Below are 24480 nucleotides of genomic sequence, written 5' to 3'. Positions count from 1 at the left end.
CTCCCTCAGCCCCCCTAACAGTAACTAATGGGGATCCTTCACTCCCCTGCCCCGGGTCCCTCTGTCCATCCAGGGCCTGGGCTGGGAGCTGACGCTGCCCCCTCGACCTTGGACAAGGCTCAAGAGCTGCCACCCTCAAGAGCCACGGTCTTGGCTCCCCATAGAGCGATGGGCATTTACCAGCCAAGCGCACATTGGCTGCGGGAGCCCAATGCCAAGAGGCCTTTTCCCAGGCCGTAGGTATGGGGGGGAGGCACCCCCACCCCCCAGTTCCCCACTGGGCTCGAGCCTAGGCCCGCCTGGATGGGGCAGCACCGCCACCTGTTGGCCACGTGTGAGGATGACTGCAGAGAAGGGCTCTGGAAGCTGCGGCTCCGAGCCGGCTCCCTTCCCAGGCTCCTTCCCTTCGCTGATGTGGAATGAGGCTCCAGGAGGGGCGAGGAGGCCCCAAGGGCCCTCGGCAAAGCCGGCCCAGCCCAGGGTAGTTCACAGACAGGCCCCTGCGGCCTGGCCCGGGCCAGGTCCTCCGTCTTGCTCCCAAAGCCACCCCAGACAGTGCGAAGGTCTCCAGAGGTCTGGCTGGGTAAAGGCACGGCCAGCAGGTGCGTCCAGTGTGCTGACACAGCGCTGGCTCAAATCTGGGGTAGGAATGGAAAGTCTTGGGTTCAGAAGTCAACTTCCAAGATGGACTGCCATGGCACGTCTGGAGGGAGGGCCAGCAGCAACTCTGAGTAAGACCCAGCTAATAGGAGGCTACCAGGCAGCGTGGACATGGCCATTCTGGTGTCCTGGGCGGACTAGCTCGGGACCCCGTGGTTTAGGAGGCACCCTGGCGCGTGGCCAGAGTGGCCAAGGGAGAGCCTGGAGCTCGGGACACGGCAGAATCCGCTGGCTCCTGGCAAGAGGCTTAAGGGGTGGGAGGACAGGGTCCCTGTCCCAGAGGGGCCACGAGGCAGGGATTGGGCTGGACGTCAGGAGGGCCCTCCCGACCAGAGCGCTGGCTCAGAGGCAGGATGGCCGCTTGGAGGGGGTGCTCACACCTAGGCCTCTGGGACCCAAAGGGGGCCAGACGCTAAGACTCGAGAACCCGGCCTGCAGCCAGCCCAGAAATCGGAAGAGGGAAAGGTTTGTGGAGTGCTCAGAGCCCAGCTGCTTCTGAGGACTCTCCAGGGAAGCCGGGCCTCCAGGCCTGCCTTCCACATGCCTCTGGGACAGCCTCCTCCTACCCAGGCGGGGCTCAGAGGACGGGGGACTACAAGCCAGCCACAGCCCGGCCTCTGGCCCCGAGCCCCTGGAAGGAGTCAGGAGGCTCTGGGTGAGCCAAGGTCCCCCATCGATTCCAAGCTCCCCCCTCCCCTGGCATCTCTGCACCTTCCTCCTGTGATGGCGAGAGGCGGGAGAGGGAGTCTGGCCAATAGCTTGACCGGAAAACCCCCGAAATAGCCATCCGCTCCCTCAGTCCCCCCCTCCCCATCGCCACCCCCCCCCCGGGAAGCTGGGGCGAGAGGGAGCCGCTCCGTGAAACTCCCGGCCCCTGGGCAGGGCTGACGGGGCGTGACGCAAAGGTCCGAGGCAGAGAGGAGGCGCCCGGCTGGAGGGGAAGCCAACTTTTATTTCTGGGGGGCGGGGGGCGCCGATGGATGGCCGGCCGGGGGGCTGAGCCCTCAGCTGTGCACACAATTGTAGAGGAAGGACAGGCAGAGGCTGGTGTAGTAGGTGGGGTAGTCCCGCATGTGGCTGACGTGGGCCGAGGCGGTGAAGTCCACGGCTCGCACCAGCACCTGCTGCTCCAGCCGGGCCACCACCATGTGCTCGATGTCACTGGCCCGGATGATCCGGTCCGCTTTGGAGTAGAGGTAGAGCTCGGGCCAGCGCGATGACTGCTTCATGAGCGCGTCGTAGTAGTTGACGTGGAAGAGGGCGGTGATGGGGGACAGCAGCAGCCGCATGATGACCACCGCCACGGCGAAGGTGAGGAGGAGGAAGATGCGCAGGGCGGGCCGCTTGTTCTCCAGGATGGCCGACAGCGCCCGCACGGCCCCCACCAGGTTGCGGTTGCCGGGGGCGCTGTCGAAGATGGTGCCCACCACCCGCAGGTGGCTGAACTGGCGATGGGTGTGGATCAGCTCGATGACGTAGCGGTACAGCATGACCCCCGCGTTGCTGAACACGTGGAACAGGAGCGGCTTCTTCTCGATCTCATAGTCGAAGAGCAGCTCCAGCAGCTTCTTGGCGGGGGTGCGCAGGGCCGGGATGCCGAAGGGCTCCGAGAAGAAGGCCAGCTGCCAGGGGGCGATATAACGGATCACGATGCATCCCTGGGGGCACAGAGACCCGGTCAGCTCCCGACCTGGGGGGCGGCCAGCCTAGGGGGGAGGCTCCCCCCTCACACACACACACACACCCCAGAGCTAGAGGCCAACTCGGAAGGCCGGGCCTCGACGACTGGGCTGAGAGCCAAGAACTCACTCCAGCCCCCAGCCCCCCCCCCCCCCCCCCGCGCCACGACAGCAGAGCTGTGGATGGCGGTGAGCGTGCGGTAAAGCCTGCTGGCCCCCCTGAGCCTACCAAGTTCCAGGCACCAGCAGCAGGCCAGTTTGGCCTGGGATGGGGTGGGGGCTGCAGGAGCAGGCTCCCAAGGGTGCAGGTCAGCAGACCTGGGCCGGGGCTCTCGTGTCATCCGGCTCAATCTCTTCTAACACATCCTGGCCAAAGTCCAGGCTCTCAGGGTGACCGGCTCCTTCTTCCACCAAGCTGTGCCTCCCACCCATCATCGCCTCCCCTCCCTCCCAGCCTTAATGCCCTCCTATGCTTTCACTGACCCCTGGCAGAATGCTTCACGGTCCTAGTCACCTGCTGGGCTCTCCCTTTCCAAATGGAGTGGGGGGTCCCCCTTCTCCCCTTGCCCCCAACCTAGACCTGCAGCTGAGATCTGAACGGGGCTCCTCTCGCTGCCATCACACAGTGAGGGCTCCTTCAGAGCTAGCAGGCCACCAGGACCTCTGGATCTTTTACCGGGTGACTACCGGCCAGCCTTCACACACGTAGGCTCATTTTTCGGGAAACTCAAGGGCAGAATTCTGTACTGACCCTCAATAATTTACCCAGCCAAGAGGAAAGGAGGGGAGGGGCAGAGATGAGATGAGGGAACAAGGGACTGCCCCTCACTGCCCGGGTTACATTTGGCACCAGTCTCCCCAATGCTTAGAAATGCAGGAGAGGCTTCAGGACAAAAAGCCAGCCTGGCTCCTGGGTGCCCAGCCTTTCCTGCCTGAGGGCTGGCACCTCAGGGAAAGGGTGGTCTCCCCCAGCCTCTCCAAGAGGACCCAGCTCCTTCCAGGGTCCCCTCCTCTTGTCTCCGTCCCTCAGACTTTCCCCCTCTCCCTTTCTCCTGTCTCCATCTCTCTCTCCTCTCCTCCCTGTCTCTCTCCTGTCCCTGCCTCCTTCCTTTCTTCCTCTTTCCTCCCCCCATTCCCATCTCTGTCTCATGTCTCTCTGTCCCTCTCTCCTCCCTCCTCCTCGTCCTTCTCTCCCCTCCTGTCTCAGCCCCTCTCCTTTCTTCCTCCCTCTCTCCTTTCTCCCCGTCTCCTTCATTCCCTCCATCTTTCCCCCTCCAGCCTAGGAGCTGTTCTTGCCTTTCCATTAGACCCCAAAGAAATGGCTCAGCTTCCCTTGTCCCCTCCCCTCTGCAAGGTCCTCAGCACCCCCTAACCCCACGTTTCTTCCAGAGACAGAGACATCAGGCCAAAGGGACCATGCAAAAGGCGTCTTCCCATTGAGTCAGGCAGAGGCATGTGCCATTGCCAGGGACCCTCTGAGCTCCCCAGAGACTCCCGGACACCCCAGCCTGTCTCTCGTGCTCTCCATGGAGAGGAGAGGACTAGAGAGACCCCAGGCTCATACTGCAGACCAAAGCCAGCTCACAGCTTCTCCCTTCATCTCCATTCACAATGTCTAGCAGGCAGGGTGCTGGGTTCCAGTCATTCGCTGGTACCATTTACACAAGACCACCCCCAGGATTAGAACCCAGGGTAAGCCACTTCTCGTTCTGTGTCTCGATTTCCCTCCCTCCAAAGAAGGAAAAGTTGGCATTCAAAGGTTGCCTTCCCCCGAGGGGAACCAACCCAAAAAGATGGAGAAGGCCCTGTTGCCTCCGCAGATCTCCTCCAGCTAAGCAGGGTCCATCTCCGGATCAGACAGAGTGAGGGGCTGCAAGCCCCTGGAGACGCCGCTCAAGCGGCCTCCCTAATCTTTGGCTCGCCCCAATCCACCAACAGGCGCTTATTAAGCACCTCCTGGGTGCCGGGCCCTACAGACAGACAAATCGCAGAAGAGCCCCTGATCTCCAGAAGCTCCATTCTATCAAGGGACAGCATGTACAAGCTAACGGGGGGAGGTAGAGGCCTGCCGGGGGGATTAGAAAGGCTGAGCTTGGAAGGGAGCAGAGATGAGGAAGGGGTACAGTCTGGGCATGAGGGACAACAGCATGGAGAGGCTGAAGGGCACCAAGAAGGCCGGGCCGGGCCACAGACCAGAAGTGGCAGAGGGGAACGTGGCCAGGCCTCCAAGAGACAAGAGACAGAGAAGGAGAAGATGGAAGGCCAGAGGAGGCAGAAAGAGACAAAGATCCTCAGTGTGCCAGGCCTGGATGGCGTAAGATACCCGTCTCCTTTTACTTATTGAGGTGGTAGGTCATTCTGCTCCCTAAAAGTGGAGGGCTGGGATCTGAGAAGACCGCTTTCCAGGGGGCACCTGAACCAAGAAAGCTCTAGCCAGTGAATGGCTCACCCTGTTGACGTACCTAATGAGTGGAGAGCCTGACGGGTCTTTGACACCCAACAGGTGCTCAGGGGTGGTTACTCGATGGATCTGGATCTGACTAGAATCAGAAGGAAAGGGGATGAGGTCAGTCCACCTCTGGCCTGAGGGGCAGAATAGAGGCCCCCAGGCCAGGGCCTGATGGAAAGAAATTCTTCCCCACGAGGCAGAAGCAGACAACCCAAACAGTGAATGAGTCTGGGCCTGGTGGCATGGTGAGAGGAAATCTGTGGGTGCAGAAGGGGACGTGGAGGCCTCCCCTAAGTGGGCCCTAGGAGCCCAGCCTATCTAGGTGATGTCACACCCTGAATGTCCCCAGTCTGAAGGGAAGGCTCCAGAGCCTACATGGAAGAAGTGGTGTGGTGCCTGGCGAAGGGGCTCCATGCTCCATCTTTGGGCCCCATCATTTTGTCTTTTTTCTTGCAAAAACACCTTCCAAAAACATTCCAATCTTGTCTCAGCAGAGCTCAGAGAAAAAGGGATTTGTTCACACTCTGCCCAAGACAAACGAGCAATCAGAGAGAAAAGAGCCCAGGACTAAAGATCAGAAATGCAGAGGCCTGGCCTGGCCCTGCCACTGATGGGCAAACCTCTGGCCCTCTCTGAGGCTCCCGATAGGAGGAAGGCCTTGGAGAAAGGCAGAGGGCAAGGTTAAAAGAGGCAGAGGGCTCAGCCAGGGCTTGGAAGAGAGAAAACCCCATTCCACACACGAACGAAAAGCTTAGAGAGGGAGAAAAGACCAGGAGGCCAAGGAGAACAGAAGTCCTAGCCTCAGGCTGGCTGAGGGCCGAGCAGCTCATGCTGGGGGACTCCCCACCTCCGGAGGCAGAGAAGGCCCATGGAGGATGCTCCAAGCACGCTGGCTCTGAGCCTTTCTAAACGGCAGCAAAGCCTGCATCCTGGCACATACGGCCCATTCAGAGCAGCCATCTACCCAAAAAGCTGCTCCTGGGCAGCCAGCCTTGGGCATGAGGCAGGCACTCTCAGCAGAGAGAACGATGGATCCTCTGCTCCCAAGCACCAGTGCAGGCCTCCCTGGTGGCCCCAGACCTGTCTTTTTTGGTTTATTTGTTTTTTTCTAAAACTCATACCTCCTGTCTTAGTATCAGTTCTAAGTCAGAATTGCTGCAAGGGCTAGGCAATGGGGGTTAAGTGACTTGCTCAGGGTCACATAGCTAGGAATTGTGTGAGGCCACATCTGAACCCAGGACCTCCCATCTCCAGGCCTGGCTCTCTATCCACCTAGCTGCCCCCCCACATCTGTCTTCAAGAAAGGGATAAGACTGGCCCAGCCTCCAACCTCAGGCGCCCTCCAGCACCCTTTGGCCTGGCACTTAAGACTCGCCAACACTCCAGCCCCAGCCTCCTCTCCTCCCTTTCGCCTCCAGCCAGCTCAACTCTTGGGCATTTCCCTGACGAGTCTTGGTCCTCTGTCTCCACCCCCACCGTCCTCTTGGAGCCCTGCCTGCCTCCTAGACCTCCTCCTGCCATTCAGCTGGAAGCTCTCCCAAGGCAGGCCTGGCCTTTCACTGTCCTTGTACCCAGCAAGGACTTGGCCAGGGCTTGGGCGGCACATACAGGACGCTCCTGCCCGCACAGGAGAGAGAAGAGGTGGCCAGGCTGGAGCCTGAGGGCCCATCAAGGCCACTCACTCACCCTGTTGTAGTAGATGCTGCTGTACTTGGACAGGTTTTTGTCTGTGCAGCCTCCCCAGCCCAGCAGAATCACCACCGGCTGCTCCGTCCCTTTGTCTTTCTTCTCGATATCCGTGCTCGTTTCTGAAACACAATCCAGGTCACACTAGGCCAAGTGTCCCCTCAAGAACAGAGGTTAGTGTCGGGGGCAGGGGGGGCCCTGCCCTCTGCCCTTTGGGCCCCTCTTCCCACAAGTCCAGACCCCCCTCCACAATGACATGAGGGCCTTCGCAGGGAGGACAGATGTGCCCTGGACCTAAAGCTGAGCAGGACCTTCAGGGCCTTCACGTCCATCCCAGAACCATAAGCTCAAGATTGGCCGAGAAGGCAGAGGAAAGGCAGGCGTCATCGCCCACTCTGACAGCTCCCAAAGAGTGAGGAGACTTGCCCAAGCTCACCCGGTGAGTGTCGGTGCCCTGCCCCCCAACACTCCTATCTGGCACTGAACATTACACTGTCCTGCCTCTCATCCTGCTGGCTCCTCTGGTCAGCCTCAGCACCGCTCATCCCACCTCCACCTGAGGGGGACTCGCTCACTACCCACACACACAGCCTAGCCCTCTGAGACAGCTCTTCCTCACCCTTCCAGCCCCAGGGGCTGCCCCGGGCCATCCGCACACCCTCACCAATCCCACTGACAGGGGTCATCAAACATTGATGAAGCGCCCACCAGGTGCCAGGCATTGCACCTCTAAGCCCTGGAGATACAAAAGGAGGCCAAAGACAGTCCAGCCCTCAAGGAAAAGCCATGCCAAGAAACGTCTACAACAGATGAATAGAGGGGCAGCTAGGTAGCTCAGTGGATAGAGCACCTGGTCTGGAAAGGGAAGGTCCTGGCATCCAATCTGGCCTCAGACATTGCCTAGCTGGGTGACCCTGGGCAAGTCACTTACCCCCTAATGCCTAGCCCTTAGCGCTCTTCTGCCTTGGAACTATATTCTAAGACAGAAGGTCTAAAAAAAGAAGACTGGAAAGGCAAGAGAGATCCAGGCCACGAAAGGCTTTGAATGCCAAACAGCACGTGTATTGAATCCTGGAGGCAGGAGAGAGGCAGTACGGCTTGTTGAGTAGGGGGTGACCAGAGGACTCTCGCTTTGGTGGCTGGATGGAAGATGGACTGACGTGGGCTGGGGGAGCTCCGAGGCCCATCCGAGAAGCAGCAACCACAGCCCGTCCCCACTCAGCACCCGGAGCTGGCCGAGGGGTCTGCCCTGCCTTCAAGCTCGCTTCCTTCAAGTCAGCCACATTTACATGTAGGAGGCGTCTAATCCGCGACCTCTGAGTCCGTGACAGGACAAGAGTGAATCCAGCTCACGCTCCCCGCACGGGTCCATGCGCTTAAGGAAAGGCAGGCGGCCCACAAAGGCTTTGCACAAAGGAGACGCTGCCGCTGACATCGAGGCAAACCAGAGCAGGCCTCGGGAGGGCCGTGCTTCGAAGGGAAGCTGGATGGAGAGGAGGAGAGGGGGCATTCCAGATGGGAGGGGAGGGAACGGCAGGCCAAAGGTTCCCAAGAGAGTGGAAGGGAACCTGTGGTCTGGGGGGAAGCAGGAAGTCAGTCTGTGGGGGTGCGCGAAGGGCATTTCTCAAAATGGGGCTCCTGTGGGTATCCCCTGGGGCCCCGGAACTAGTTTCACCCTCCTCACGGCTTAACCTCGCCAGGCCTCGGATTCTGAACTGCCAGGTGAGAGAGGTGGATTAGATGGCCTCTAAATTCTCTTCCATCTCTGCACTGATCACCGTGTGACGGTCCTATATTAAAACCTTGTGCCTGGCTTTTAGAAAGTCCTCCCTGCCTGGCCCTTGAAGAAACATTTATTAAGCCCCTGCCTGAGACGGGCCAGGCGCCTGGGATACAAGAAGAGAGGCCAGACTCCTCGTCACGCTCTCCTGACGAGGGACGAGGGGAGTCTTGAAGCAGCCCGTCAGACAAAGGCCCACCTCAACCCGAGCCCGTATCTCTGGGTCCCATCCCTGGGCTTCTTCAGCCAGGGCCCTCTCTCGAGGAGGCACAAAATCAGAATTTGGCAGGTAGAAGGGAGCTCGGCAGGGTCCGAGCCAGCCTGTATCTGGCCGGAATCCCCGCTCCAGCTGTCCAGCCTCTCTTCTCAGACCTCCAAGGAGAGGCAGCCCATGCCACCCTGGGGCAGCCCTCCTTATCAGCACCCCCCTCCCCACGCCTCGCTCCTGCTTGGGTCCTCCGGGGTCTCCTCCACAGGACGGCCCTTTCTCCGGCCTAACCATTCCCAGTTCCGTCATATTTTCACACGGCATCAACTCTGGGCCCTTACCCATCCTGGCTGGCCTCCTCTGGCTGATGTCTACTTTAGCACTGCTCCCTTTAAGGTGTGCTGCCCAGAACCGATCACAATCCTCCAGGTGAGGTCTGGGGAGGGCAGAGGACAGAGAGGGACGGTCACCTCCCTCCTCCCTGTCTCTATAAGCTCTGCCTCTTTTCATGCAGCCCCGGCATGGAGGTGGGGAGGCAACTAAGCCCACCGCCCCCCCGTGTCACACGTGGGCACACACACTCTCCCCCACACACAGCCGCGCACACACATGACCCTCACCATCCTAGCACCCACGGTGCTTCCCAAGAGCTGAGAGGGGCCCTCCCTCCCTCCCGCGCTCTGGTGGCTCCCCAGGACAGGCCAGGGTGCTGCACCATTAAAGGACAAAGAAAGGCCGCCCCCTCCCGCTTCTGATTCGGATTTATGGGGGCCGGGTTGGTGCCCTCTAAGTTTTAAGGTTCTGTAAGGGATAGTCAATATATCAGTTACTGACCCCTGACCGAGAGGAGGCCAGCTGCTCTTGTAGAAATTAATGGAGTCCCAAAGTCTGGGAACAGAGGGGCGGCTGTGCCTCCCGTGACCCCTGGCTGTCACCGGCAGACCCCTGGGTCCATCCCTGTGGGCCGGCCCGAGCTGCGGGGGCTGCATCCTTGGCAACACCCTGGCTCCTGGACTGTCCCTGCCTGTCAGCTTCTTGATTGAGTTTCTGGCCAGCCTGGGCAGGTACAGGGCTCCCTCCTCAGCGTACAAAGTCCTCTCACAAGCCTCAGGATGCCAATGTGCCCACTCTATAGAGGAGAAGGCTGAGCCTTAGTGATGAAGGGAGCAGCCCACAACTACAGCCAGCACTCCCGCCGGGCCTGAGGCTGGGCATGGGCCGGAGGAGAGAGGGAAGCAAGGGCAGGGCGAGGAGGCTGGAGCTGAGAGAGGGGCCCGGGCAGCCGCGGAGGCCCCTCTGCCCACCCCTCCTCCTCATTTCCTGGGGGAAGCCCACCTGGCTCCTGGTCCCAGCTCAGGGCCTCAGTGGTTTCCCCTATAAATGAGGAGGCCTGTGGCTCTATGAGCAGCCTGTCTCCATTCCTTCTTGGAGCAGGGCACACAGCCCCAGCCGTGGGCCTATGGACATAGGGATACCCGGGACCCCTGGCCTATAACCTAGTGGAGCCTTCCATCTGACCGCCACAAGCGGAGGCAAGCAGGAGCCTGGTGGAGGTGAGCCCTGAAGCTCCCCTCGGGGCCCCAGGATAGAGAATCCCATTGGGGCCCCCAGCACTGCCCCATGTGAAGAGAGAGCCATAGCTCCACTAGGAGGGGCTCTGGGGCTGCTGTTGCAGAATCTCCTAGATGGGCAGGGAAAAGGGACCTCAGAGGCCGAGGAGACCCCCCCACCTGAAGGGAAGAGCGTGGGGCCCAGGGAGAGGGACAGAAGTCCAAGGTTGTGCAGGGGGCTCGAACCCTATGACTCAGAGCCAAGCTTCCTTCCTTTGAAGCCCTGGTTTACAGGTGAAGAAAGTTGGGGGAGTGAGTGAGGGGGAAGTGACTTCTCTAGGGCTCCCCATCAGCTGGCACACATCAGAATGAAGCTCTGAACCCAGCCAGCCTTCCTACCCCCCAAGAGTACCTCTATGGGTCCTCTTGGCCTTCTCTCTCTCATGGCACCGGATCACCCTGAACAATCCCTGGTGGTAAGGGAGTAGAGGTGGACTCTAAAGGCTACCATCGCTTCTCTCACCCCATGTCCACACCATCCACTGCCCAGAGAACCTGGCCCTCCAATGCCCGGCCCTCAGGCTTGCCAGCGGCCCAGCCATCTCTACGCTACCAGTCACAAAGAAGGGCAAGCATGGTTGGAAAAAGGTTTTCCAGAAACAGGTATGCTGGAAGCCAAAGTTCCCTGATCACCCTCCAAGTCATTACTGACCAAGCTACAGGCCAGAGGGCCTCCCAGAGCCAGGAGCAGTCAGGGAGGGCAGCTGGCGTCACGCTGACCCCTGCTTTGTCCTGGGCCCTTCTCGTAGGGACACAGGGGCACCCGGACGGAAGGCCTGTGTCCTGCCCTTGGCTCTGGAACGCCCCAACATGCACACAGAGGCTGGGGTGTCCCTCCTCTGACCTCAGCCTGTGGCTTGGGGCCCATCCTCCCTCCAGCATCACCTCCATTCTCCCTCCTTCCCTCTGCCCCCACACAGGCTCAGCTTACGCCACACTGAAACAAGCTTGTGCCCGTTCTATCTCTGGCAGTGGCCACCCACTGCCACCTCTCCTCAGGCCCCGGTTCCACCCATCAGGCTTCCCTCCACTTCACTCTGCTGTGGTTCCTCTCAAAGGTCACCCTCGACCCCCAAAACTCCAAGGCCCTTCTTCCATTCCTGTTTCTACAGCTACCTGCCGGGTCATTCACTTCATTTCCTCACCCACAAGCCTTTATTAAGTGCACACTCTGTGCAAGATCCTGGTACACAGAGACCAAAGTGGCAGCTTCTGCCCATCTATAAAATGGAGAGAAAGGGGCTGACACGATCTCCAGGACCCCTTCCTGGCCAACTCTCCATCCTGTTTCCGAGCCTTCCTCCTCTAGCTAGGCATCCTCCCCTTCTCAATCCTTGGCGGCTCCCACAGCGCCCCTCAAAGCCCAGAGAGGCTAATCCCTGCAGAAGGACCTCTTTCCCAATGGGCAACAATGGGCCGTCTTAAGCGGAGAACAGATCTGAAAGGTCCTAGAGAACCTCCCAAGACTCGTCCAACCAGCTCCTCCCCCACCCACTGCTTCCTAAGGTCTGGGGCAGAAATCGGATGCCCTCTGGAGCACAGGTGCTATTTCCATCCCTGCTGCCTATTGAAGCGCAGCCATTCAGACCAGAAAAGATATCTGGGAAGGGAACAGCTGGTTTCAAAGAAAGTGCCTGACAATGGGACTTCTATTTCTGGGCCAGGACTAAAATACAAGTGTGCCAGCCCCTGGCCTGGGCCAAAGTGCGCCAGGCAAAGGCAAGGAGGAATCCGCTTTCCAAGTGTCTTACAAATCAAATCAAAGGGGCTTTCGATGTTAAAGGAAAAGGGAAGAAGAAAACTGGCCAAGGGGGATACACCAAGGCAGATTCCACAGAGAGGAACAAGAGTGGAAAAAAGATGAGCAGCAAAGAGGCCCCCCAACTCAGAGGAGACAAAGTCCCAGAAAGGGCTGGGAATCGCAGGATTTGAGGGTCAGCAGGGACCCCCAGGGCTTCGAGGGAATCCCTGCAGTCACACACCTGCCTCCACTGGAAGGCCTCCGGGGATGGAGAGCCCTCCTCCTCCCAGGGCACAGCACTGATCTCTCCTTGTGAGCCCATCTCTCCGCCCTGGGCCAGGGCATCTCTTCTCCAGGAGCAGTATTCCCAGTCCTCATGGGACATGGATTCCAGGCCCTTCGTGGCACTGGCTCCTCCCTTCCTCTGAACACTCTCTAGTTTGCCCACAACCTTCTAAAGCTGTGGCCCGCCAGCACTGAATGTCATCGTCCAGATAAAGATGCGGGCTCGGGTGAAGGACGGAAGGCCCAACATCTCCTCACTCCTGGACACCTGACCCCCTTAATGCAACTCAAGCTCCTTTGAGCTTTGTTTGTTTGTTTGAGCCCCATTGCCCTGCTGACTCACTGAACTTACAGCCTGCCAAAAAAATAAGCTAAACTCTTTTTCAGACCAACTATTTTCTCTTTTTTTTTTTTAATCCTTACCTTCTGCCTTAGAATCAATATTAAGTATCAGTTCCAAGGCAGAAGAGCAGAAAAGGCTAGGCAACGGGGTTTAAGTGACTTGTCCAGGGTCACAAAGCTAGGAATTCCACAGGACCCAGGATCTCCCATCTCCAGGCCTGGCCCTCTATCCGTTGAGTGACCTAGCTGCCCTGACCAACTATTTTCTAACCAAACCTCCCCCATGCTGTCCTTGGATAGCTCATTGTTTTTTCTATCCAACTGTAAGACGGTACATTTACTCCCACAGGATTTCCTTTTATTAAATTAGCTCAGTGGTACCTCTAGCCTGTTGAGAATCCTTGGTGTGTTGATTCTACCCACAGCTTTGTATCAGCTGCAAATCTGATACTTGCACACTTTGGTCTTTTACCAAATTACCCATAAGAACATAAAAAGGCACAGATCCCTGGGACGCCTCTGCCAGGCTGACACCGAACCATGACACGGCCAATTTGGAATCCATCGAATCGTGTTCGGCTCTCCTCTCTCACAAGGGCGGGCCCTGAAACCTTTATCAAACATTTTGCTCAACTCCGGGTAAATCATTATCGCCAGCGTTGCCTAACCTATAAGTAGGTTAGCCCGTCACCAAGGTTCTGGAGGAAACTGGCCTGGCTACTGTGGTCCCTGCTTCCTTTCACAGCCCCTAATCACATCTCACTTGTTCTACAATCTCCCAGGAATCAAAGCCAAGCTCCCTATCCTACAGGGACTGGCAGAGACGACTCTCTTCCCTTTTTTTGAAAGCCACGGCAGGGAAAAGAGAGGGAGCTAAGTGACTCAGTGGATAGAAAGCCAGGCCTGCACTTGGGAAGACCTGAATTCAAACCTGGCCTCAAACACTTCCCAGCTGCATGACCCTGGGCAAGTCACTTAACCCCCATTGCCTAACCCTTACCACTCTTCTGCCTTGGAACCAATACTCAGTACTGATTTGAAGATAGAAAGAATGGTAGAAAAGAAAAGAAGAAAAAGCAAACCAGGATGTCCGTCCTTCCCTCCAGTAGTGCTCCTCCCCTACTTTCCCCATCTTCCCCTTACTGACAGCAGCTCAAAAGTTAGAGCCACCATCTGGGGGTTGGCCCTCCAACATGTATCATTCACCTGGGCCACAGGACCTGGCCTCAGGCAGGGAAGCTCAGGGCTCTCCTCTGCTTCTCTGGGGTATCAACTCCTTCTAAGTCCTTTTTGTTCCATCCTTCTTCTTAGCAGAGAAAAGAGAAGCAAACTATGACCTGGGCAGCTCGGTCTTCCCTCCTGTCAGTTACTAGTCCATCCATTCCCAGAGAAGGTCCTTTCTCTTCCCTTCTTTGTGATCCTCATGGTTTCTCTGGCCTGCCCTAATCCTCTACAGATCCAACATGGAGTCAAATGTTATCAATCAAGTTCTCCCTTCCCATCCCTCCTTCTCTTTGCTCTCTGGCCATTTTTCTGGTGTGGCCCTCACTGCCTCACACCTGGACATTGCCACAGACTCTGGGATGGTTTCCCTGCTTCAGCTCTTGTCACTCCTTTCCATCCTCTCCATGGCTGTCAGAGGAATTTTCTTAAAAGCACATGTGACCATGGAACTCCCTTATCCGTGAAACTCCCCTGGCTCCCTAGTGCCACCAAGGCCAAATATCAGCTCCTCTGTTGGTTTGGCTTTTTTTTTTTTTAAACCTTACCTTCCATCTTAGAATCAAATACTGTGTGTTGCTTCCAAGACAGAAGAGCAGTAAGGACTAGGGAATGGGAATTAAGTGACTTATCCAGGGTCACAAAGCCAAGAAGTATCTGAAGCCAGATTTGAACCCAGGACCTCCCATCTCTGGACCTGTCTCTCAATTCACTGAGCCACCCAGCTGTTGGCTTTTTAAACCCCTTTGTGGCCATGCTGCAACTGGCCTTTGCAGTTTATTGCACACTTTATATACACTCTTTGGTCCAGTCAAATTGGCCTTCTCACTGCTCTCTATCAGCTCTCTATCAGCTCAGAATTTGCCACAGTTGTCTGTCTCCCGTGCCTAGGATGTCCTTCCTCCTTATTTCTGCCTCTCAGAATCCCTCATTTCCTTCATGGCTCAACTTAAGTGACATCTTGTACAGAAAGCCCTTTCCACCTCCAGCTGCTCATGCCTCCCTCCCCCATCCCAGTGACTTATGTCTGAAAGGGCAGAATCTAGATGGGGGAGAGCTTTAGGGGGTTACATCGTCCAAGTCGGGGTTAAAAGGAAGGGAAGAAGCATTATTAAGCTCCTAACATTGTGCTAAGCACTTTACAATTATTATCTCATTTAGCCTTCACAACAATCCTGGGAAGTGGGTCTTGTTATTATCCCCATTTTGCAGATGCGAGAGATCCTCTGAGAGATGAGGAAAAAAGCCCAAGTGGCCAAGCAGCTGGCTAGGGGTCTAAGCAGGGGTTTGAACCCGAAGTGTCCCATGAAGTATTCTCCCAGAAGTGGTCAAACCAGCAGGAAGAGGATATCAAGAGTGTGCAGGGCCACATGAGCCACTGGAGGAGGGGAGGAGAGAGGGCTAAGGCACAAGGAAATCACAGGTGAAGGTAGAGAACAAACACTGAGTCCTGGAAGCCACACTGGGGAGAAAGGAATGAATATGAACAGAATTTGACAGATTCCCTTCCTGGCCGCTACTCCTTGGGGGGGCTCTCTCTGCCCCCACCCCAAAGATATCACTTGCTCAGCCTTGGGCCAGCCTGATCCCCAGGCCCAAAACATCCATTCTCCCTGCATTTACCTTCAGAATCTACCTCAAGTGCTGCCCCCTTAGACAGGTCACAGATATGGAGCTGAGGGGCTCTTATAGAGGATAGTCCAACCCTCTCATTTCAGAGGGTTACCCAAGATCATGGCAGAGGCAGGATTAGAAGCTAAGCCCTTGGGGGCAGCTAAGTGGCTCAGCAAACTGAGGGCCGGGCCTAGAGACAGAAGATCCTGTGTTCAGATCTGGTCTGGGACACTTCCCTAGCTGTGTGACCCTGGGCAAATCACTTAACCCAAATTACCTAGCCCTTGCCACACCACTCTTCTGCCTTGAAAACACACACAGTAATGATTCTAAGATGGAAAGTAAGGGTTTAAAAAAAAGAAGAAACTAAACCCTCAGACTTCAGAGTCAACCCTGCATCCCCTGCACCAGCTGCCTCCCATTCCAGGAATCCCCCCCTCCCAGGGTACCAGAACTGAGAATGACTTTGTTTCTCTTTCAGATCTCCTAGGGATGCTTATCAACTATTAGAATGAATGCTGAAGATACTGCCATCCCAGTCACCGAGGCTCAGATCCTCAATGCCAGCTGCGATTCTTCCTTCTCTCTCAGTCCCCTGGAACCTGTCAGATGCCAAGTCTTGTCATTTCCCCTTCCCCCTTGGTTCTCCCAAGGCTCCACGTCCAGCCTCTGTCACACTGGTCCCAGCCCTTTCTGAATCACTTGGACTTTATGATGCTGAACCATCCCTACAGGGCTCTGGGTATGACTACACCTCTCTCTCAAGCCCTTTCGTGTACCAGGGGTCTGTCTCCCCAAGGCCACCTGTGAGGAGGGCACTTGGCTCTGTTATGTCTATTTTCAAATCAGGGGAAAAGGCAGATTGAGGAAATTATAAACTAATGATCTTAAATTCAATTCCAGGGCCCATTTGGATTACCATCTCCTGGGTATTACATAACCAGCTCAGGCCTCATCTTCCTCATTGCAAAATGAGGGCATTGGAGATAAGGTGTATGAGGGTCCCTACCAACTCTAAAACAATGACCATACTATGATCAGTGTGCTGGCAGAGGCTCAGAGCAGTTATCTATGAGCCTTTGTAATCTGCTTTCTGACCTCATCGCACACAGAAACTGTTCTCTCTCAAGTTACTAAACATCTTTAAAAAAATAAATAAACCCTTATATTCCATCTTATTGATTCCAGACAGAAGAGCAGTAAGGGTTAGGCAGTGGGGGTCAAGTGACTTGCCCAGGGTCCCACAGCTAAGAAATGTCTGAGGCCACATTTGAACCCAAGACCTCCTATCTCTAAAAACCTCCTATCTCTAGGCCTGGCTCTCAATCCACTGAGTCATCTAGCTGCCCCCTAATTATCTCTTAATTGCCAGACCAATGTCCTTTTCTCAATTCTCCTTCACCCAACCTCCCTGCAGACTTTAGCACTATTGATCACCCTCCTCTCCTCCTGAATGTCCTCTCCTGCCTAGGCTTTCATGACACTGCTCTCTCCTGATCCTCTCCCACCTGCCTACCCACTCCTCAGTCCCTTTTGCTAGCTCATCATCCCAGTCCCCTTTTACAGCAGGGCCCCCACCAAGACTCTCTCCTAGGCCATCTTCTCTCCTCCCTCTTCTGTCTGTCTCTCTCTTGGTGATCACCAGCTCCCACAGATTAGACTATTAACCCTATGTCAATGATTCCCAAATCTACATAACCAGCTGCAAGTCTCCATGTTTCCCCACATTAATTCAAACGAGATGTTGTCTTCAACTCAAAAATCCAAAACTGAAATTGTCTTTTCCCCTCAAATCCTCCCCTTTTCCAAACTTCCCCTGTTTCTCTCAAAGGTAATTCCAACCTTTCAGCCTCCCAGCTTCATAACCACATGGTCAATCTGCCACCAAATCTCGCCTTTTCTACCTCTACAACAATTCTTGCATTCCAGCCCTTGTCTCCCCTCACACAGCCACCCCCATCACCTCTCACCTGCATTACAGGAATGACCTCCTCCTTAACTGGCTTCCCTACCTGAAATTTGACCCAGTCCAAGCCATCCCCCACACTGCTGTCAAAATAATTTTCCTGACCACGTCATCCATGCATCCAATCATCGCCAGTGGCAGGCTCCCTATCCATTAGGAAAAAGTAGTAGTAATTCCCATTTAGCTTTTAAAAAGCCCTTCATGGCCTGCCTCCAAACTATCTTTCCAGCTAAAGACTGGACTTTAGTCTTCCCCTTCCCAGCCCCCCCTTCCACCCTCTGGGATCAGGTCACTCTAGCCTTGCCTCTGTTTCTCACACACAGCACTCCATCTCCAGATTTCCATGTCCCCTCTGCCCGGAACACCATCCCTCCTCTTTCCACAAAAGACATCATCCCTCTTCTACACGAAGCTTTCCTGATTCTCCTCCCTCCCAAGCCACACCACCTGTATAGCATATATTTGCTATATATGGATTTTGTTGATAACTTATCTATGTCATGGTTGCCCTCTCCTTAGATCAGCTCCTAGCAGGCCCAGGTGAGGACTGTATCCTTATCTTTGTATCTCACCAGTGGCTAGCAGGTAGGTATTTCACTATTGCTGCCTGAACTAATTGGATTCATAAGTAATTTGGGGGAGGGTCTAGGAGGAATGAAGGAGTTAACATTTTAAAGTCAATTACTCTGTTCTGGACCCTTTCTATATGGTTCTTCACTCCTCTAACTTAAGGAACTAGGAATCCCATCCCTGCCCAGAATCCCTCAATCAGAGGTGAGAGATGAATAATATGCTTGTCCAGTCTGAAGATGACCCAAAGCTAGGAGAAATGGCTGACACCCTGGATGACAAAGTCAAGACCCAAAAAGAGTAGTAGACTAGAAATGATGTTCTGACTTTATTAAGAGATTGAATAGGAATAGCAAGTCAAAACAATTCCAGAAAAAATACAACCACACCCTGAAAGGCTGGATGGTGGAGACATCACTAGATAACATCTGAGCCAGATATCTGGGGGTCCCTTCTGGGGAGGACTTCTGTAATCCCTTCCAATTCTGAGATCCTGTGTTCAGTTCCCTCATCCCTCAATCTTAATAAGGTTTGCACTTTCTCCCTCAGAGAAGGAGAGTTGCTATGTCCCTCAAGTCCTGATGTGACATGCCCCAGCTTTGGAACCAGACTCCAAGGATAAGAAAACCTCCAAACCCACCAGGCTTCCAGGAATGCCCTCACACTTACTGGGCTAGCATCAATAAAATAATAAGGCTGACCAAGACTGCAGCGGAGGCCCCAAAAATCTGTCCTCCCCACAACAGTCTTGGGCTGGAGTCAGGCAGTCAGTCAGGAGACCTTAAAAGAATGTCTGTCCCAAGCTGCCCCTCAGTCTGGTGGGGTAGGCAGAACCACTGAATTGGACAGCAGAGAACCTGGGATATAATCCCACCTGTCACTCACTCCCTATGTGACTTTGGAAAAGTCTCTTCCCTGCTCTGTGCCCCAGATTCCTCATCAGTGAAATGGAGTTGGGGGGGAGGGAGCACTAGAAGACCTCTGAGGACCCTTTCAGCTTTAAATGCTGGAGGTGGGGTCAGGGGGCTTGTCAGGCATGATAATGTCAGAGTGCAGTCTTACTTATGATCTCCCCTGTTTCAAGGCATTATGTCATTGGCTGTTCTGGCCCTCCCCTGTGGGGTTCCCACGCTCCAAGTCTGACCAGGAAACTGTCAAGCAGGTATCCTGGCTCTAGGCAAGAAGGGGAAGGGGAGATGGGGTATGGGGCTCAGCAGGACCTCCTCCTCTTGCCTCTGGGATCAAGAGATGCAGGGAGACCTTGCAAGGTGCATAGGGAGGGGGTGTATGGGGAGAGGGTGTATGGGGAGAGGCTCCAGAAGCATATAGGGGAGTCCCTGCATAGGGACTCTGGGTGAATGGGGGAACCCCAGGGATATATGAGGGAACCCCTGCACAAGGACCCATGATGTGTATGGGGAGATCTCTGGAGCCCCTGGAGTGTATAGAGGATCACTTGCACAGGGACCCACTGGTATATGGGGGAGCCCGGGGGATATATAGGGGGAGCCCCTGGCAGAAACCCCGCCCCCAGCCCCCGCTCTCCCAGTCCCAGCCCCATACCCAGACAGCGCAGGTGGGGTGGATCCGGGATCTGAATGGTCACGTCCAAGTCAGCGGAGCCCATTGCGGGTGGCTGGGCCCTTCCCAAGTTCCTTCCCGGGTTCCCTCCCAGGAACCCTCCCTCCCTCCCGGGCCTGAGTCCCCAGTGCCCGGGACTGGGTCGGGACTCCGAGCACGCTGGGACCCGCCCTTTCCGGTTCTTCGCCCCGCCTCTCGCACACAGAACAGGAAGTCCCTTCTCTGTCCCAGAATTACCCAATCAGAGGCCAGGATCGCACTGTGACCTGCCCGTCCTCATGGCAACGGCGCCACTCCGCCCCGCTCAGGGCTGTCCGCGTTCGCAGCCATAGCAACTGCGCCCACTCTCCCTGCCTGACGTCACTCTCTCCCGCCCCACAGGCCCAGAGAGCGCCACCATTGGCTACTGCCTGGCAGCAAGACCACGGATTGGTGGGGAGGTGCGTCCATCGGAAGGCTCTTCTCGTATGCGTGAGGTAAGCAGAGCTCCGGGGCTCCGAGGGGCTGCGGGGGTAACTTCAGTCTAGTCAATTCGATCTCTGCGACTCCCAGGCTAGGGGAAGCTGGAGGAGGCGAGAGGGAGTAGAGCAGAAAGCAAATGGGACCTCCCCGCCCTCTCTAGCCCCTTGTATAGACCAGGAAACTGAGGCTCAGTCCTTGGGCTGGGCCCAAACCACTCTTCCGACTAAGGGAGCGCAATCCGACAGCAAAAGAATTTAAAATAGAAAAGCAGCAGCGTCAAAAAGTCAGTCAAGGTCACTTAACCCCCATTGCCTACCCTTACCACTCTTCTGCCTTGGAGCCAATACACAGAAGTTAAGGGTTTAAAATAAAAAAATTAAAAAAAAAAAAAAAAAGTCAGTCAAGGAGGGATTAAGCGCCTACTGGATGCCAGGCTCTATACTAAGCACTGGGGAGAGAAGACTCAAAAGACAATTCCTGCCCAATCATTGGGGAAACAAAATGCAAAAAGCAAGCCTTGTACAGGATAAATTGGAATTAATCACAAAGGAAGACACTAAAATTAAGAGGAATAAGGAAAGAAGATCGCTGTAGAAGGCGAAAGTTTAGCCGGGACTTGAAGGAAACCAAGAAGCAGAGATGAGGGAAAGCAGGCCAGCAGGAGGCATAGCCAACAACTATGCCAGGAAGCAGATGGAGTACCATACAGTACCCCTCGCCCAGCTTTCCAGTCTCCTTACACCAAAAACCCTCCTCCCCATCACACATATTCTTTGATCCATTCACACTGGCCTCTTTGCTATTCCAGATACAAAACACTTCAGCTCTCTGTCCGAGATCATCTCTGGCTGAAATGTCCTCCCTCCTTCCTCACCACTGTCTCCTGGCATCTCTCAAGCCCCAGCTAAAATCCCTCCTTCCTCCAGGAAGCCTTTTCCAGTCTCCCTTAATAACTAGTTCCTCCCCTCTGTTAGTTATGTATTTGTCCTGGCTATAACTTGTCTGTACATGTTTGTTCATTGTTTCCCCCACTAGACTGTGAGCTCCTTGAGGGCAGGGACTGTCTTTGGCCTCTCTTTGTGTCCCCAGCACTTATGACACTTAGTAGGTGCTTAATCAGAATTGACTGACTGACTGACTGACTGACTTATGGGTGAGGAACACAAGAAAGCTGACCTGTCTAGACTAACAAGTGACTGATTGATGAGCCCAGAAAGGCACCTGGGAGTCATTCAGTAAAAGGCTTTAAACACCAGCAGAGGAATTTGGATTTGATCTAAGTTGAGGCAATGGCAAAATACTTGGAGTTTATTGAGCAGTGCAGTGACAGACCTGGGCTTTAGGAACACTAATTTGATGGGGCACAGCCAAGATGGGGGAGAAGGTACAGAGAGCAGTCTGATCTTTACCAAATTACCCTTCAAACAGCTTTGATATAATGCCTTAAAGCAAATTCTGGAGTGACAGAACCCACAAAAGGATGGGAATACTAGTTCGCCAGCTGGGTAGAGGATGGCTGGAGAGGAGAAAGCCCCACAGAGTCACTAGTGGGTCCAGCTTCCATCCCAGCCCTCATCGCCATTATCAAAGGAAGTAAAACCCATAAAGAAGGAGGTAGCCGTGCCCACCAGCTGCCATAAAAAGGGCAGGTGAGCAGGAGGGGAGGGAGAGACGAGAAGCAGCCTGTGCAGACAAATCAGCCCACCAGCATCACCTTGACTATCATTTCTCCTCAGAACCTGATGGAGAAAGCCCAGGACCCTGAACACAAGAGCCTTGGGAGTAGTTGGGCTTCCAGCCCAGTGCTTGCAGCCATCACCCTATGTGATACAGTCTAGCAAGTGCTCCTGCAGGGGCCTAAAAACCCAGAAAGGAAAGTTCTGGTCATCCAAGTCCTAAGCCCTGTCAATTGACTCAACTTCAGAACCAATATCATTTTGTCAATGGACATGACACTAAAGAGGCTTGGCTGCTACACCCCAAGGATCATGGGTCCTTTTCAATTTGATGTGCAGCTGAAACCTTCCCAAGGGGATATTGCCCCCATGCCTCCAAAGGCGGGGGGGGGGGGACCAGGGACTATGTTTTCTATTTGTATCAGTGCATAATAAATGCTTCATTCAACCCTAGTGGAAACCTCTGTGGCATCTGACAAGTGATCCAGTAAAACATCCTGGCACAGTCCCATAGTCATCCAGATTCTGCTTGGATGCTTGATTTCAAGATACTCGTGGCTTGGTAGCTCCAGATCTTCTTTATCTTCCCCTTTCCAACAATAGACTTGCTCTTATCGTCCCCATCTTGGCTAACAACCTGGGCTTCTTCACCATCTCAGCTATCCTTTTCATTAAAACCCTTACCTTCTGCTTTAGAATAAATACTATGTATTGGTTCCAAGGCAGAAGTGCAGCAAGGGCTGGGCAATTGGGGTTAAGTGACTTGCCCAGGGTCACACAGCTAGAAAATGTCAGAGGTCATATTTGAACCCAGGACTTCTGTTTCTAGGCCTGGCTCTCAATCTGCTAAACCACTCGACTGCCCCCATCTCAGCTTTTCTAAACTTTTCACCTTCTAGGAAATTCTTGGCCAGAGTCTTTGCCCATAGATAACACTATCCTATGTCTAGACACAGTCTTCTGGAAGATATAGTGCAGAGAATTCCTTCCAATGAGCACCACTCTCTGGGCTCCAAGCATCATGGGAAATGCAGTCCTGGGGAATTTTTTCCTTTTCTCTGCTACCACACAAGGCATAGGCAGCACCAAGGAGCATATTACAACCCATTGACCTCCCCAGTATAATGGCATGGTGGAGAGAACACTGGATTTGAAGTCAAGTAAATGAGGGCAATGCTATGGACTTAATTTTCCTCTATTTCAGCAAAGCTTTTGATAAAGTATCTCAGATTTGTGGAGAAGATGGAAGAGATAGTTCCACTCTGCCCTCATTGGGCCTCATCTGAAGCACTGTGTTCAGTTCTGGGCTGCATAGTTTGGTAAACTGGGGAGTGTACTGAAGGATTTGGGGTTCATGTCATCTGAGCATCAGCTGAAGGACTTGGATGAGTTGAGCCTGGAGAAGAAACAACTCAGAGAAGTTATAAAAGTTACAAGGATCAGAAGGACTAAGTCATGTGGAACAGAGATGAGTCTTACTCTATTTGACTCAAAGTCAGATCAAAGAGGAGGATGGGGAGAAGTTATAAAAGTTCTCTTCTGATTCCATAAGAATTCCTGCAGTTGGGTGGTAAGGCGATAGCAGAGGGACTGGAATAACATGTAAAGTACTGGGATTAAAGAAAGATTCTAGTGAAGAGCAATAGATTTGGGAGAGGGAGGATCCCTCAAGGAACTTTCATCCCTCCTAATGTCCAAAGTAGCATCTGGCACATGGTAGGCCCTTAATACCTATCTGCTGCAGTAACACTTCCCTTCTGTGGTCACCGAGTAAATTCTTGCATTTTGAATTCAAAGCTACCTCTCAATAATGCTAAGGGCCTCCCCTCCTTTTTATGTATGTATGTATTTATTTGTTTGTTTGTTTGTTTGTTTTTTAAGCCCTTACCTTCTGGAATCAATACTGTGTAATGGTTCCAAGGCAGAAGAGTGGCAAGGACTAGGCAGTGGGGGTTAAGTGACTTGCCTAGAGTCACACAACTAAGAAGTGTCTGAGGTTACATTTGAACCCAGGACCTCAGTCTCTGGGCCTGGCTCTCAATCCACTGAGCAATCTAACTATCCCTACCCCCCCCCACCTCCTTTTTAGATCAGTCAGGAATTACCACAAGATCGCTAATCATAATAAACACAAAAACAATTCAGATAAAATGGCATCATGATGTCAAGATATCATGATATCCTGTGGCCAAAGGAAAACCTTGTGACTTACCCACAGTAGGTAGGCCCTGAGTCCAACTATAACCCTGTTGGGGTGGTGAACCACCCGTAAGATGATCAGAAGGGTGCTTCTTTCTAACTCAGCCATTAGTGCTCTCTATCTCATGTACTGGTGAGAGGTCAGGAATTGGCCCCCAATGGTTTCACCCACCCAGGATTTAGTGGCAAAGCCTCCATGACAAAGTCTGCCTCTCAGAGGTAGAGGTAATCCATAAATGCCTCCAACCCTGCAGGACATAAAGTCTCACAGCTCAGAGAGTATCCCTCCACCTCCAGTAGCAGCAGCCACCACTTTCTCCCCTGGATCACTTCCATTTTCTTTCCACCAGCAATCTTTCTAAAAGCAACTACTTCCAAAACATCCCCACGTGTATGCTTCCTGAAATGAAGCAGAGACTCGGGTCCCAAAGTATTCTGGGATCTTGGAGCACCGGCCCTCTGAACAGACTGCTTACAGTTAAATCAGTCAGTTAGTTACCAAGCATTTAGTAAGGACCAGCTGTGCCAAGCCCTGTGCTGAGTGCTAGAAAGACAAAGAAATGAATGAAGTAAAAAATCAATGAACAAGAATTTATTGAGGGCAGCTAGATGGCTCAGTGGATGGAGAGCCAGGTTCAGAGACAGAAAGTCCTGGGATCAAATCTGGCCTCAGACACTTTGTAGCTGGGCAACTGAACAAATCACTTAACCCCTACTGCCTAGCCTTTACCACTCTTCTACCTTGGAACTA

The 24480-nt window shown here is 54.1% G+C and overlaps 1 protein-coding gene across 2 annotated transcripts; it reads right to left on the bottom strand.

Annotated features, from left to right (window-relative positions):
* Positions 1-1592: 1592 nt before the first annotated feature.
* Positions 1593-19534, bottom strand: TMEM53 (transmembrane protein 53). Of its 2 annotated transcripts, none has more exons than XM_044677007.1 (3): positions 19375-19534; positions 6475-6596; positions 1593-2318 (listed from the first exon to the last, which is right to left on the bottom strand). In XM_044677007.1, the coding sequence occupies exons 1-3, from the start codon at positions 19436-19438 to the stop codon at positions 1665-1667; spliced, it is 840 nt and encodes a 279-aa protein (XP_044532942.1). In that variant the 5' UTR covers positions 19439-19534; the 3' UTR covers positions 1593-1664. The 2 variants fall into 2 exon arrangements, with proteins under 2 accessions (XP_044532942.1, XP_044532943.1); XM_044677008.1 differs by lacking the exon at positions 19375-19534 and adding an exon at positions 8804-8822.
* Positions 19535-24480: the final 4946 nt, after the last annotated feature.

This window comes from Gracilinanus agilis, chromosome 4 (assembly GCF_016433145.1).
Source record: "Gracilinanus agilis isolate LMUSP501 chromosome 4, AgileGrace, whole genome shotgun sequence".
NCBI classification, from domain to species: Eukaryota; Metazoa; Chordata; class Mammalia; order Didelphimorphia; family Didelphidae; genus Gracilinanus; species Gracilinanus agilis.
The sequence above is the reverse complement of the archived record's forward strand: the minus strand, read 5'-3'. Positions and strand labels throughout refer to the sequence as shown.